This window comes from Ahaetulla prasina, chromosome 1, assembly GCF_028640845.1.
Source record: "Ahaetulla prasina isolate Xishuangbanna chromosome 1, ASM2864084v1, whole genome shotgun sequence".
Lineage (NCBI taxonomy): Eukaryota > Metazoa > Chordata > Lepidosauria > Squamata > Colubridae > Ahaetulla > Ahaetulla prasina.
In genome coordinates this window covers 302,171,195-302,183,995 of record NC_080539.1, presented here as the reverse complement: position 1 = coordinate 302,183,995, position 12,801 = coordinate 302,171,195, and the positions used below count along the sequence as shown (strand labels likewise).

Genomic DNA, 12,801 nt, shown 5'->3' with positions numbered 1-12,801 from the left:
ACAGCCTGAAATTCGATCCTGCCGGACTCAAGGTTGACTCAACCTTTTATCCTTCTGAGGCTGATAAAATGAGAATCCAGATTGTTGGAGAAAATGTGCTCATTATAAACTGCCCAGAGAGTGCTGTAAAGCACTATGGGCTGGTATATAAGTCTAAGAGCTGTTGCTATTTATGGGTTCCTACAAGATTTGTGGTTTAGGTGCTCAATGGAATATCTGCTTCCAAATCTGCCTTCCCGTTTAGTACTGTTGGAAGAAATATCCATCTGGGTTCAGTTCCAAGTGGGGACAAAGACACTGGAAACATGGAGGCTGCTTGGAAAGATGGTTTAATGGTGGCCAGGATCACATGGCTTGAGATCCTGAACAGAAAAAAAGGCAAGATCCTGTGTGCTCCCTGGTTTTATGCTTTTTCTGAGCTTTGAACTTTCTGGGGCACAGGAAGAGTATCCTGATTGGTTGTCAGACTCCCAGGGGGTGGGGGTCTTAGCTAATGTTGTAGGTTGTCTCTCAAGCTTGCTTGAGCCTTGCCATGTGGTAAGATTCTGTTGCTAGATGGGTAGGGGCTAATCCTATCTTTGTCATGTAGACAATGGACTGGCTCAGGCCTTAATGGCCCATTGACAAAGGTGGGGGGGGGAGTTGCTTCGTCTTTAAAACATGTTTCTCCATTTCTCATCCAGGGAAATATATTCTGCCTTTTAAATATTTTCTAAAATATTTCATTCTTCTAGGAGGGGGTGGGTGCTAAATTCCTACAGTACAGAGTATACTAAGATTTTTCCCTGAGTGCTATGAGAAATAAGGTGAGTAGTAAGTGCTAGAGATATCTTTTTGGTTATGGCTTCCCTCCTCTGTGGAACTGTCTCCCAGTGTTCTGTTTTCCATGAAAGAAGGCATTACCCCTTACATGTTAAAATGCTTTAATCGGTTAAACTAATCCTATTTTCAGCACCGTTTTTAGTAGATGCTATTGTATGTAATTTCTACCAAGTTAAGTGATCATTTTACCTGCTAGCAAGGATATGTTATTTCTATAAGCCAAATAGGTCAGCTCTAAGTAAGGGAATTAAAGGACTTTATAAATTGGAATATAAAAATAGAAACATAGCACTGAAGCACTTTTGAGACTCCCTGCCTCTAGCCTCATATTTTGGATATTTAAGAGCATTAGCATGAGAATTAAAGAATTAGAATGAATGGTGTGTGAGTAGAGTTCATTATCAATTTTACTACTATTTATTTCTTGCACTAAAGAAGCGCTATGCAAAATTATTGTCCCCACGCGGTGTCGGTTATAGTGGTGTATTCTTTGATGTTCTGGTAAATAGAAATCCCTGCAAACAGGACTATTTGTTCCCAGCGTCCACTTCCCAATCTTTAAATCGTACTTGTTAGCCTACTTTTGCCTTCCAAATACTTATTTGCGGATAATGTTTTTACTTTGTGTAGTCTTTGTGTACTTTCTGTACAGTACAGAAGAAAATAGTTTTTTTGCATCCATAAAGACTGTGCCACAATTAACCGATTCATTGCCAGCATCTAGCTAGACTCTTTATCGCTTGTTCAGGGGTTATCAGGCAGAAAGATCAAAAATTCCAGGTTGAATTTTTCTGTGTCACCTGTTCATATCTCTTCTTTAATCTGAGTCATGTTATTATACTGTGATTTTCCAAAGATGCTGAGAAAAATAAAATAAAAAAGAAGCTTATTTTCAGAAGAATACAAAACCTGAGCTCTTTTTTAAGCTTCAGAGTCCATGACTAAGCCACTGACTCTATCTCCTCATAATGGAATGCAGTACTTGCAGTCTTTGGTACCAGGCCATATTCACTGCATGTTGATATTCGCCAAGTGAGAGAGATGGATTATGCTCTCAACACATAGCATAGCATTATGCTATATAGTATCATGTATAGGAATTTGTGCTGCAAGTCCATCATTGGTCTAATGTGATCGTTATACCTTGTATAACCCTAACCCTACCCCTACCCCTAACCCTAACCCTATCATATCGCAAGATCTCAAATGGACAGCTAACATCAAAAACATCATTAAAAAAGGACAACAAAGAATGTTCTTTCTGCGCCAACTCAGTAAGCTCAAACTGCCCAAGGAGCTGCTGATCTAATTCTACAGAGGAATTATTGAGTCTGTCATTTGCACCTCTGGTTCGGTTCTGGTTCGGTTCTGCAACCCAACAAGAAAAACACAGACTTCAGAGGATAATTAGATAATTAGAACTGCAGAAAAAATAATTGCTACCAACTTGCCTTCCATTGAGGACCTGTATACTGCACGAATCAAGAAGAGGGCCGTGAAAATATTTGCAGATCCCTCGCATCCTGGACATAAACTGTTTCAACTCCTACCCTCAAAACGACGCTATAGAGCACTGCACACCAGAACAACTAGACACAAGAACAGTTTTTCCAAGGCCATCACTCTGCTAAACAAATAATTCCCTCAACACTGTCAGACTATTTACTGAATCTGCACTACTATTAATCGTTTCATAGTTCCCATCACCAATCTCTTTCCACTTATGACTGTATGACTATAACTTGTTGCTGGCAATCCTTATGATTTATATTGATATATTGATCATCAATTGTGTTGTAAATGTTGTACCTTGATGAACGTATCTTTTCTTTTATGTACCCTGAGAGCATATGCACCAAGACAAATTCCTTGTGTGTCCAATCACACTTGGCCAATAAAAAATTCTATTCTATTCTATTCTACATATCCTGAACGTATATGCAGCTATGTATGATACGCAGCTATCTATATGCAGCTGTGACCCTAACTGAGCCAGAATTGTTCTAAACAAAGTCATTTTTGAATTTTGATTTTTGAATTCTCTATGAGTCATTTTGAAACAAATAGGAGGACAGTGAAAATAGATATGGAACACCGTTCTGAGTGCAAGAAAGACAGATACGGGAAGTATTCTTCATCAGTTACATGCGGTCTGAAGAACTAATTTCTCTTTCTATATCTGAACAAGCCGTTTACCACTGTGGGAAATTAGGGCATATGTATACTAGATTATATGCTCAAAGCTCCTCCCCCTTGTTAAATAAACTGACTTAAATATTAAATGAAAAACATTATATAAAGATATATATACTGGTAGTCCTTGACTTACAACAGTTCCTTTAATGACTGTTCAAAGTTACAGTGGCACTAAAAAAAGTGCCGAAAAACTTTTTCACAATTACGACCATTGCCGCTTCCCCAGGTGCTTGACAACTGGTTCATGTTTATGACGGTTGCAGTGTCCCCGGGTCATGTGACCCTCTCCCCTTTTGCAACCTTTTGACAAACAAAGTTAATCGGGAAGCCTGATTCAGTTAAGGACCGTGTTACTAACTTAGCAACTGCAATGATTCACTTAACGTGGGTCAGAAACAAAATAGGGCAAAACTCAACAAATGTCTCACTTAGCAACAAAAATTTTGAGTTTGCTTGGGGTCGTAAGTCAAGGGCTACCTGTATTTTTGTTCTCTTTTTAAAAAGAGTCTGTCTGTCTGCCTGTCTGTCTGTCTATTTATCTATCTTATCTATCCATCATCTATTCTTTGTGACTCTCTTATTTTTGTTTCTTTTTGACCCTCAGGACTAGCTCCAGGGCAGCTCTATACATATCCTGCTCGGTGCTGGCGCAAGAAGAGACGTTTGCATCCCCCTGAAGACTCCAGGCTGAAGTTGCTGGAGATTAAACCTGGTAAGTGCTCTTCCTGCTCATTTCTTTTTCTTCCCCATGCTTGCCTTTGCCCACCAGTGAATCGTATCTGTTCATCCTTGAATTGGAAAAAAACTATATTAGCATGAAATGGGCTGTCCTCATTACTGATCTCTTCTGTTGCCTCTCTTTTAAATCCCTTAAGTCACATGAATTTCCTCCAGGGTTAGAAGGTGACAGTATCCTTGGACCAGGTGGAATAAGAAGGAATATAGCAATTTAACATTGCTTCAGTGAAGCATGATTTAATGCTGTCTCATTCATGGACAAGGCAGGGGAAAAAAATAACAACCTGTTGCTGGGACCCTTCCTTTTCCTTTGAAAAATGCAAGAAAAAAAGGCCTTAAGTGTCTTTAAGTTACTGTTGGAGTAGACTAGAGCATTAGCTACTGCCACTAAAGAAAAATCTACAATGCAAACTTCAGTGTATTTTCTGCTTCTCGTCTAGCTTTACCTGTCTTTTGTTCCACTGGCAATGTGCAACAGAATTTAAAAAGCCCATTCCAAATTCAGGTATGGATGTGGGAACTACAGTACGTATGCAAGGACTTTGTTTTCTACCACCTTTTAAGAACCTGACATTTGGAATGGAAGGAAATCTCTTGGGTATTACAGAAGGCATTACTGTGGTACGGTGATGGGTTTCAATTTTTTTTACTACCGGTTCTGTGGGTGTGGCTTGGTGAGCATGGCTTGGTGGGTGTGGCAGGGGAAGGATACTATAAAATCTGCATTCCCACCCCACTCCAGGGGAAGGTTACTGCAAAATCCCCATTTCCTCCCGATCAGCTGGGACTTGGGAGGCAAAGAATGGATGGGGGTGGGGCCAATCAGAATTTTTACTACCGGTTCTCTGAACTACTCAAAATTTCCACTACCGGTTCTCCAGAACTGGTTAGAACCTGCTGAAATCCACCTCTGCTGTGGTGGGTTCAATAAATCCTTCTAAGGGCATTGCTACTTGGTGCTCTTTTCACTCCACAATCCTCCAGACCATTTTGAAGTTATGTTTGAAGTTGCTTTCACTCCTACAGACCTCAGAAGGTAGAGAGCTGGAAGGGAACAGCATAAACCAATTAGTGCACTCTCTCTCTCCTTCTGATCAGGAGGAACATGCAAGAAAACCATGCGGTTATTATCAGGAAGTGAGTCATGGCAACTGGACTTATTTTCTTGTTGGTTTGAGATGTTTCACTGCCCATCCAAGCAGCTTTTTCAGTCTGAACAAGTTGATTAGGGCAGGGATCTTCAAACTTGGCTCTTTTAAGACTTGTTGAAATTGAAGTCCACAAGTCTTAAAAGAGCTACGTTTGCCGACCCCTGGGTTAGGGGAATCTGAACAGGCAGAAAGTCGCTGGAATGTACCAACTTCCTAAAATTCTTAGGGTTATTCCTGCATCAACCTCAGGGTTTCTTCTGCAAAGCGTGTGGTTTTCTCGTTGGTTTGAGATGTTGAGAAGCTGCTTAGATGGGGAGCGAAATATCTCAGACCGACAAGAAAATCAGTTGCCATGACTCAGCTTCCTGGCAATTTTATTTATTTTATTTATTTATTATTTAGATTTTTATACCGCCCTTCTCCCGAAGGACTCAGGGCGGTGTACAGCCAGATTAAAAAACAGTACAATATACAAATTAAAACAAAGATTAAAATAACATATTCTATAAATGGCCGAAAATTTAAAACGGTCAAATTTGACCCATAAAATACCCCAATTAAAATTATTAAAATTCAAAAGTTTAAAAAATTAAGCCAGTCCCGCTTGGATAAACAAGTGCGTTTTCAATTCACAGCGAAAGGTCCGAAGGTCAGGTAATTGACGCAAACCAGGGGGAAGTTCGTTCCAGAGGGTAGGTGCTCCAACAGAGAAGGCCCTTCCCCTGGGGGCCGCCAGCCGACATTGCTTGGCGGATGGCACCCTGAGAAGACCCTCTCTGTGTGAGCGTACGGGTCGGTGGGAGGCATAAGGTAACAGCAGGCGGTCCCGTAAGTACCCGGGCCCTAAGCCATGGAGCGCTTTAAAGGTGGTAACCAACACCTTGAAGCGCACCCGAAAGACCACAGGTAGCCAGTGCAGACTGCGCAGGAGCGGTGTTACACGGGAGCAACGTGTGGCTCCCTCAATCACCCGCGCAGCTGCATTCTGAACTAACTGAAGCCTCCGAGTGCACTTCAGGGGTAACCCCATGTAGAGAGCATTGCAATAATCCAGACGAGAAGTGACAAGAGCGTGAGTGACCGTGCATAAGGCATCAAGGAAGGGGCGCAACTGGCGAACCAGGCGGACCTGGTAAAAAACTCTCCTGGAGACGGCCGCCAAATGATCTTCAAACGACAGCCGTCCATCCAGGAGAATGCCCAAGTTGCGCACCCTTTCTGTTGGGGCCAATGACTCGCCCCCAACAGTCAGTTGCGGTTGCAGCTGACTGTACCGGGGTGCCGGCATCCACAGCCACTCCGTCTTGGAGGGATTGAGCTTGAGTCTGTTTCTCCCCATCCAGACCCGTACGGCTTCCAGGCACCGGGATAGCACTTTGACAGCTTCGTTGGGGTGGCCCGGGGTGGAAAAGTACAGCTGCGTATTGTCAGCTTACAGCTGGTAACTCACCCCAAAGCCACTGATGACCTCGTCCAACGGCTTCATATAGATGTTGAACAGGAGAGGCGAGAGAATTGATCCCTGAGGCACCCCACAAGTAATTTTACCTGGATGACTGAGAATCTTCACCGACCATTCAATCATTAGTTTCTCCAAGAGGCAACTTCTAGGCTTCCTTTCCTCTGTTACTTAAAAAGCCTTTTGCTAGAAGGCAATTTGGCAATCCAGTGCTCTCCCCAATAGCTCTAACCTTGGGTGCAAGTTGCTAGAGTGACTGAAGCAGAGGAGATGGTGGGGGGGCAGGTACATCCTAAGAAGAGAGATACTTTGAATGGGGTTCCTGAAGGTTGCTGTGGGAGCTGGGGATACCAGCAAGTGGCGCAATAAAACTCCAGTCATCCCCACTCCATACAAAATCAACAATCCTCCCTTATGAGACAGTTGCTTGAAAAGATGCCAGACAGAAGTCTGATGTTTTGCAGTGGGCTGATCTCCTGCCAAGGAGAAGGGAAAAGGAGACAACCCTCACATCAGTTTCAGCACTTGACCTTTGGGCTACTGTATGGCAGAAACAGATAAAGCAATGACACCCCCCTCAACCTTTTGGGCATCAGGGACCGGTGGAGAAAGGTTTTCCCATGGACTGAGGGGGCTGGTTTCGTATGCTGCCTGGGTCCTGTGAATGGGGCTTCACTTATTTGCGTGGCCCTGTTTCTGGCATGCCACAGACTGGTGCTGGTCCATGGACTGGGGGGGTTGGAACCCCTGACATAAAGGATCTGAAGAGCTGAGATCAGTTCTGGCTTCTGCTTAAAGTGGGATCAGCAGTGCGATTTGCTAATCTGAGGAATTGCTGTGAAATGGAATCTGTGAAGCTGTCAAACCATCTTTCCCTCAGAATTAGAATGCTAAGTCAAATGAAGCCAGGAGATAATATCTGTGATGAAAGAGCCCACATGTTCTGTGGAGCTTTACTGTTGCTTACAGAAAGATAATTTATTTGTGTAATTTCGTTTGGCTACGATAGAAATTGATTGGTTTAGCTTCTAAAGGTGTGAGAATGCACATCTTTGGACTTGATTTTGAAGTGGTAGAAAGATTTCGTTATGAAAGTGCCCTAAAGTTCCATTCATCTATTACCATACTAGCATAATTGGATACTGCCATTTGCAAATGAGCACACAAGAAAGGTGTAGTGGGAAGTAACTTTCACATTGTTCATCTGTCAATTCTAAGCAATTCCAACAGCTAGAGGAAATCTATCTCCACAGGGAGGTCTTGTATTATAGACTATATGAAGTCCTTCACTGAGATACGCTAAGATATAAATGAAAATTAGCAAAACCTTACGTCTCTACTACCTGTGCTATTTAGATGAAAAGCATGACTATTTCTAGTATCATAGAACTAGCAAGGTGAGAAGCGATGATGATTTCCTGATTTTAACTAAATTGCATGTCTAATAATTCATATTTATTTTATTTTCTAATTGCTGCATTCTTCGATTCCTGATTTATAGTGTGGAAATCTGAGGTCGTAAATCTGAACTGCTAAAGGAGAACCAGAACTAGGGAGAGCTAAAGATCATGTACTCCTCCATAAGCAATGGAGTAGTATAAGTGAAAATGAGGAACTGCTTATCTATTTTTTTCTGTGCTTCTGAGGCCTTCATATATCATTGCTGGAATTTGAACTGCCTGTGACTTGGCTTATCCTTGAAAGATAGCAGGTGGCCTTCAAAAAAGAGAGAGAGTCTAATTCGAAGAACCAACATATTTTTGTGTGGTTTCTAACTGCTTAACTGAAACATTTTTCTACCATGTTATTGCGCTCAACTACTTTCAAACCACACTTGGAACCACAACACCATATAATGGGGACAAGGTAGACAATGGACTCTGCTCTGTTCTTTCAATTGCTAGTTAGGTTAGCATTAATGCATGTAAGGATTACTTCCGTGGTCTGCCTCCACACAGTTCTTTGTTTGCATTCCGAGGCTTACTTAGCTCAGCTTCTGTTATCACATCTGTTTTAGTGAGCAAAAGGTCTTTTTTGGATGGCTTGTTGACTTAGGAGGAGTCTTTGAAAGCAAAAAAAAAAAAAAAGGGGGGGGGCTGCTAAGTTTTTTGTTATCACTGAGACAACTTGTAAAACACGACTACTCCAAGTTAACAACCTTGTCCATTTTATCAGGCATTTGTAGGTGTGTGTACATTACTGGGTGTAAAAGGTCCTGTGGGATTTCATCTGGCCTTGTAAGGATTAGAGCAAATACTAGCATATAAGAAAATTCTTGCTTCTGCTCATATTCCTTTACTTCTGTTAGATATTATTTGTAAGTATATGAAGGTCCATCCAGTCTTCAGGTACATTTTCTTATGAATACAATGAAGAGATTACTCTGGACTTTTATATTTTTATCTATCTTCTAAAGAGCCAGCCAAAAAGAAATAGACTGATGTAAGAATCTCATCTGAAGGAGTGGAATAGAAATTGAGTAGCTGGCCTTTGGTTCATGGCAGCAATTACATAGCAGGCATTCCATTTTAGTGCATGTGTAGCGCAAATCTTAGATAGAGATGAAGGCATACGCAGGAACAGCATAAATGCCTTTTACCAGCTCAAACAGAATAACTCCACTGTATCTTAGAAACTGTTGTGGGGATAATGGAGTCCCATGATTTTCTTTTTCATATGCAATTGTCTTCACTAATAGCTGCTTAGCCACTTCAGCCCAATAGGGTTAGAGCGCTCTGGGTCATCCCAATTAGACAATTTCATCTATTGAGGTCTCTCCGGAATGAGGCTGTCCCTAAAATCCAGGGGGATCCTACCCTACTTATTGGTCTTTCAAAGGGCCTTGAAAACCTGGCCTTTCTTTGCCTAGGATGGATACGTATTGCTGCTCAGTTTGCCATCTTTGCTTCTTGTTCTTTTGCTGTATTGCTTCATTGCTTGATAGTTTTTCATATTATTGCAAACTGCCCAGAGTCATTAGGAATTGGTTGGTATATACCTGGAATGAGTGGGAAGGGGGGAGAATAAAATAGTTAGCAAATCTCACAGAGAAAAATGTCAGGAATGAGGCGTTTAAACCAGTTCAACTGCAATAGTAAAGAGTTCTTTTTAGGATTTTCTTTCTTTTGATTTTATTTTCTTTCTTTCAATTCTCTTAGATGAAGAAAAATCAAAACAGTATATACTGAGCCCCCATTTTTGAAAATGTAGAATTTGGTTCTTCTACAGATTTTATGCCTGTCCTGGAATTGAGCATGAATGACCATTCATGATTACCCACTAGCCTTGTGGACAAAATAGTTTGATGGATGATTTCCCCATTTTTTCCAGAGAAAGGTGAAATTAATTCTCCAGAAATTTTTAAAGGGTGGTGGCTACAACTTTTGGAAAATCCTCATAGAAAAGGGCTACTTATGGTCTCCTTCCTTAAAACTTAACTGAAAGATGAAAATTCAGGGAAGCTGCAGTACTGACTGTTGGAAAGAGAAAAATACCAGTGGTGAAATCCAATTTTTTTTACTACCGGTTCTATGGGCGTGGCTTGGTGGGCATAGTGTGGCTTGGTGGGTATGGCTTGGGTGGGCGTGGTAGGGGAAGGATACTGCAAAATCCCCATTTCCTCCCCACTCCTGGGGGGAAGGATATTGCAAAATCTCCATTCCCACCCCACTCTGGGGCCAGCCAGAGGTGGTATTTGCCAGTTCTCCAAACTACTCAAAATTTCCACTACTGGTTCTCTGAACTGCTCAAAATTTCCGCTGCCAGTTCCCCAGAACTTGTCAGAACCTGCTGGATTTCACTCTTGCAAAAAATATGGTAAACATAATCTAAACTTGTCTGCAGCTTTGCTCATATTAAAAAAATGAAGAAGTTTCTCATGACTTATTTTTTCCACCTAGAAACCTAGACATTGTGCTCTGGACTCAGTGGGGTATGAAAGTAAAACTAATGACAATTGACAAGTTAAAAAGCCCTATAACTGTCTGATATTGACTTTTTCAGTTTCTATTATTTGAAATGTCTATTTAAAAAAAACACCCCTCATGGCTTTACAGAGTTCAGAGGTTTATTTTAGAATTTTCTAAGAAAGGTACAATTTTCTTTTTCTTTTAACAAATAGCAACACAAAATCTCTCGCTCTTTCTTGTCAATACATAATTCATAAAGGCTTTATTTCTTTGAATCGATACAGAAAAACTACTATCTCAGGACCAGCAGAGGGAGTAATATTACAGGACTACTTGTATAAGGGGTTTGATTCTGCTTACATTACAAATGCTACATATTTAAATCAAGTGATTCATGGAATAAACATAATATTGTAAACTTAACCTTTTACTCACTGAGGAAAAAAAATGCAGTTCCAGTTTTGAAAGTTTTGATTAGGGTATGACTATCAGTTGAATAAACCTACATGGAAAAAGGACTTTGCCTATTCTGCTCCGTCATTAGCAGCTGTTAAGTACTTGCAAGTTCTGAATTTTCATCTACTAGTATGGTGTGTAGCCATGCTGGCCACATGATCACAGAAAATATCTTTGGCAGTGTTGGCTCTTTTGGCCCAGAATCAGAGATTAACGTTGTGCCCAGATCCGGACAGAGAAATCTTTAGCTTTTGATATGTTTGTATGAATCCAGTGCAGACTTTTAGAATAGAATAGAATAGAATAGAATAGAATAGAATAGAATAGAATAGAATAGAATAGAATAGAATAGAATAGAATAGAATTTTATTGGCCAAGTGTGATTGGACACACAAGGAATTTGTCTTGGTGCATATGCTCTCAGTGTACATAAAAGAAAAGATACGTTCATCAAGGTACAACATTTACAACACAATTGATGGTCAATATATCAATATAAATCATAAGGATTGCCAGCAACAAGTTATAGTCATACAGTCATAAGTGGAAAGAGATTGGTGATGGGAACTATGAGACGATTAATAGTAGTGCAGATTCAGTAAATAATCTGACAGTGTTGATGGAATTATTTGTTTAGCAGAGTGATGGCCTTCGGGAAAAAACTGTTCTTGTGTCTAGTTATTCTGGTGTGCAGTGCTCTATAGCGTCGTTTTGAGGGTAGTAGTTGAAACAGTTTATGTCCAGGATGCGAGGGATCTGCAAATATTTTCACGGCCCTCTTCTTGATTCGTGCAGTATACAGGTCCTCAATGGAAGGCAGGTTGGTAGCAATTATTTTTATATCAGAAAGGTGGTACATGGGGATATAGTCAGTGGTGGGTTTCAAAAAATTTTATTACCGGTTCTGTGGGTGTGGCTTGGTAGGTGTGGCAGAGGAAAGATCCATTCCCACCCCACTCCAGGGGAAGGATACTGCAAAATCTCCATTCCCACCCCACTCCAGGGGAAAGTTACTGCAAAGTCCCCATTTCCTCCCAATCAACTGGGACTCGGGAGGCAGAGAATAGATGGGGGTGGGGCCAGTCAGAATTTTTACTACCGGTTCTTCAGAACTGGTCAAAACCTGCTGAAACCCACCTCTGGATATAGTATATATCCCAGTGGTTACTCTCAAGCTGTATTTTTGTTCTTTGGTTTTCTAAATAATTATGCATGGGGTTGGGACTTTTAGGGTGTTTTTTAGCTAATCTTCAAGTCAATGTTTATAGGTCAGTGATTTACAACTTGATGTGACTTTCCCGTTCTGAAAACCTGTCTACTTTAACTTTGGACTCACATGATAAGGGGCATCCTGCACAACATGCAATCTGGGGTGCTGAATTTTCTAGCTATCAGGCTGATCAGGGATTGAACTGTTGCCTTATGTGATGTCATGGCAAAATTACACAAGCAATGCTCAAAACATGGAGTTTATTTTGAAAGGGAGCCGTCTTTTTAAGCTAGACTCAGCAAAGCAGACTAATACTGAAGAACAAAACTAATCAGAGCCAGGAAAATCAAATGAAGTGGAAGATAGAAAAGTAATCAGCCAGTTAAAGAGCAATACAGTAGCATGAAACCAAAAGCAGCAGAGTTCTTTTACTCATATGGAAGCTACTGTGCAAATCATTTTATGTGTGAAAGTTTCCTTCTGGCAGACCTCCATGCAATATGCATAGGCATTCTTGGGAAAAAACTGTTCTTGTGTCTAGTGTGCAGTGCTCTATAGCGTCGTTTTGAGGGTAGTAGTTGAAACAGTTTATGTCCAGGATGCGAGGGATCTGCAAATATTTTCACGGCCCTCTTCTTGATTCGTGCAGTATACAGGTCCTCAATGGAAGGCAGGTTGGTAGCAATTATTTTTATATCAGAAAGGTGGTACATGGGGATATAGTCAGTGGTGGGTTTCAAAAAAATTTATTACCGGTTCTGTGGGTGTGGCTTGGTAGGTGTGGCAGAGGAAAGATCCATTCCCACCCCACTCCAGGGGAAAGTTACTGCAAAGTCCCCATTTCCTCCCAATCAACTGGGA

The 12,801-nt window shown here is 41.1% G+C and overlaps 1 protein-coding gene across 12 annotated transcripts in view; it reads left to right on the top strand.

Moving 5' to 3' along the window:
- The window catches only part of DPF3 (double PHD fingers 3), a 274,774-nt gene that overhangs the window by 155,141 nt on the left and 106,832 nt on the right, over positions 1–12,801 (top strand). For all 12 annotated transcript variants that reach the window (XR_009152573.1, XR_009152574.1, XR_009152576.1 and 9 more), the window contains exon 3: positions 3,623–3,730. Coding sequence is in view for 3 of the 12 variants with exons in the window: in XM_058161947.1 (XP_058017930.1) it covers positions 3,623–3,730 (108 nt within the window). In the remaining 9 variants the exon portion in view is untranslated. The remainder of the gene's footprint in view (positions 1–3,622; positions 3,731–12,801) is intronic.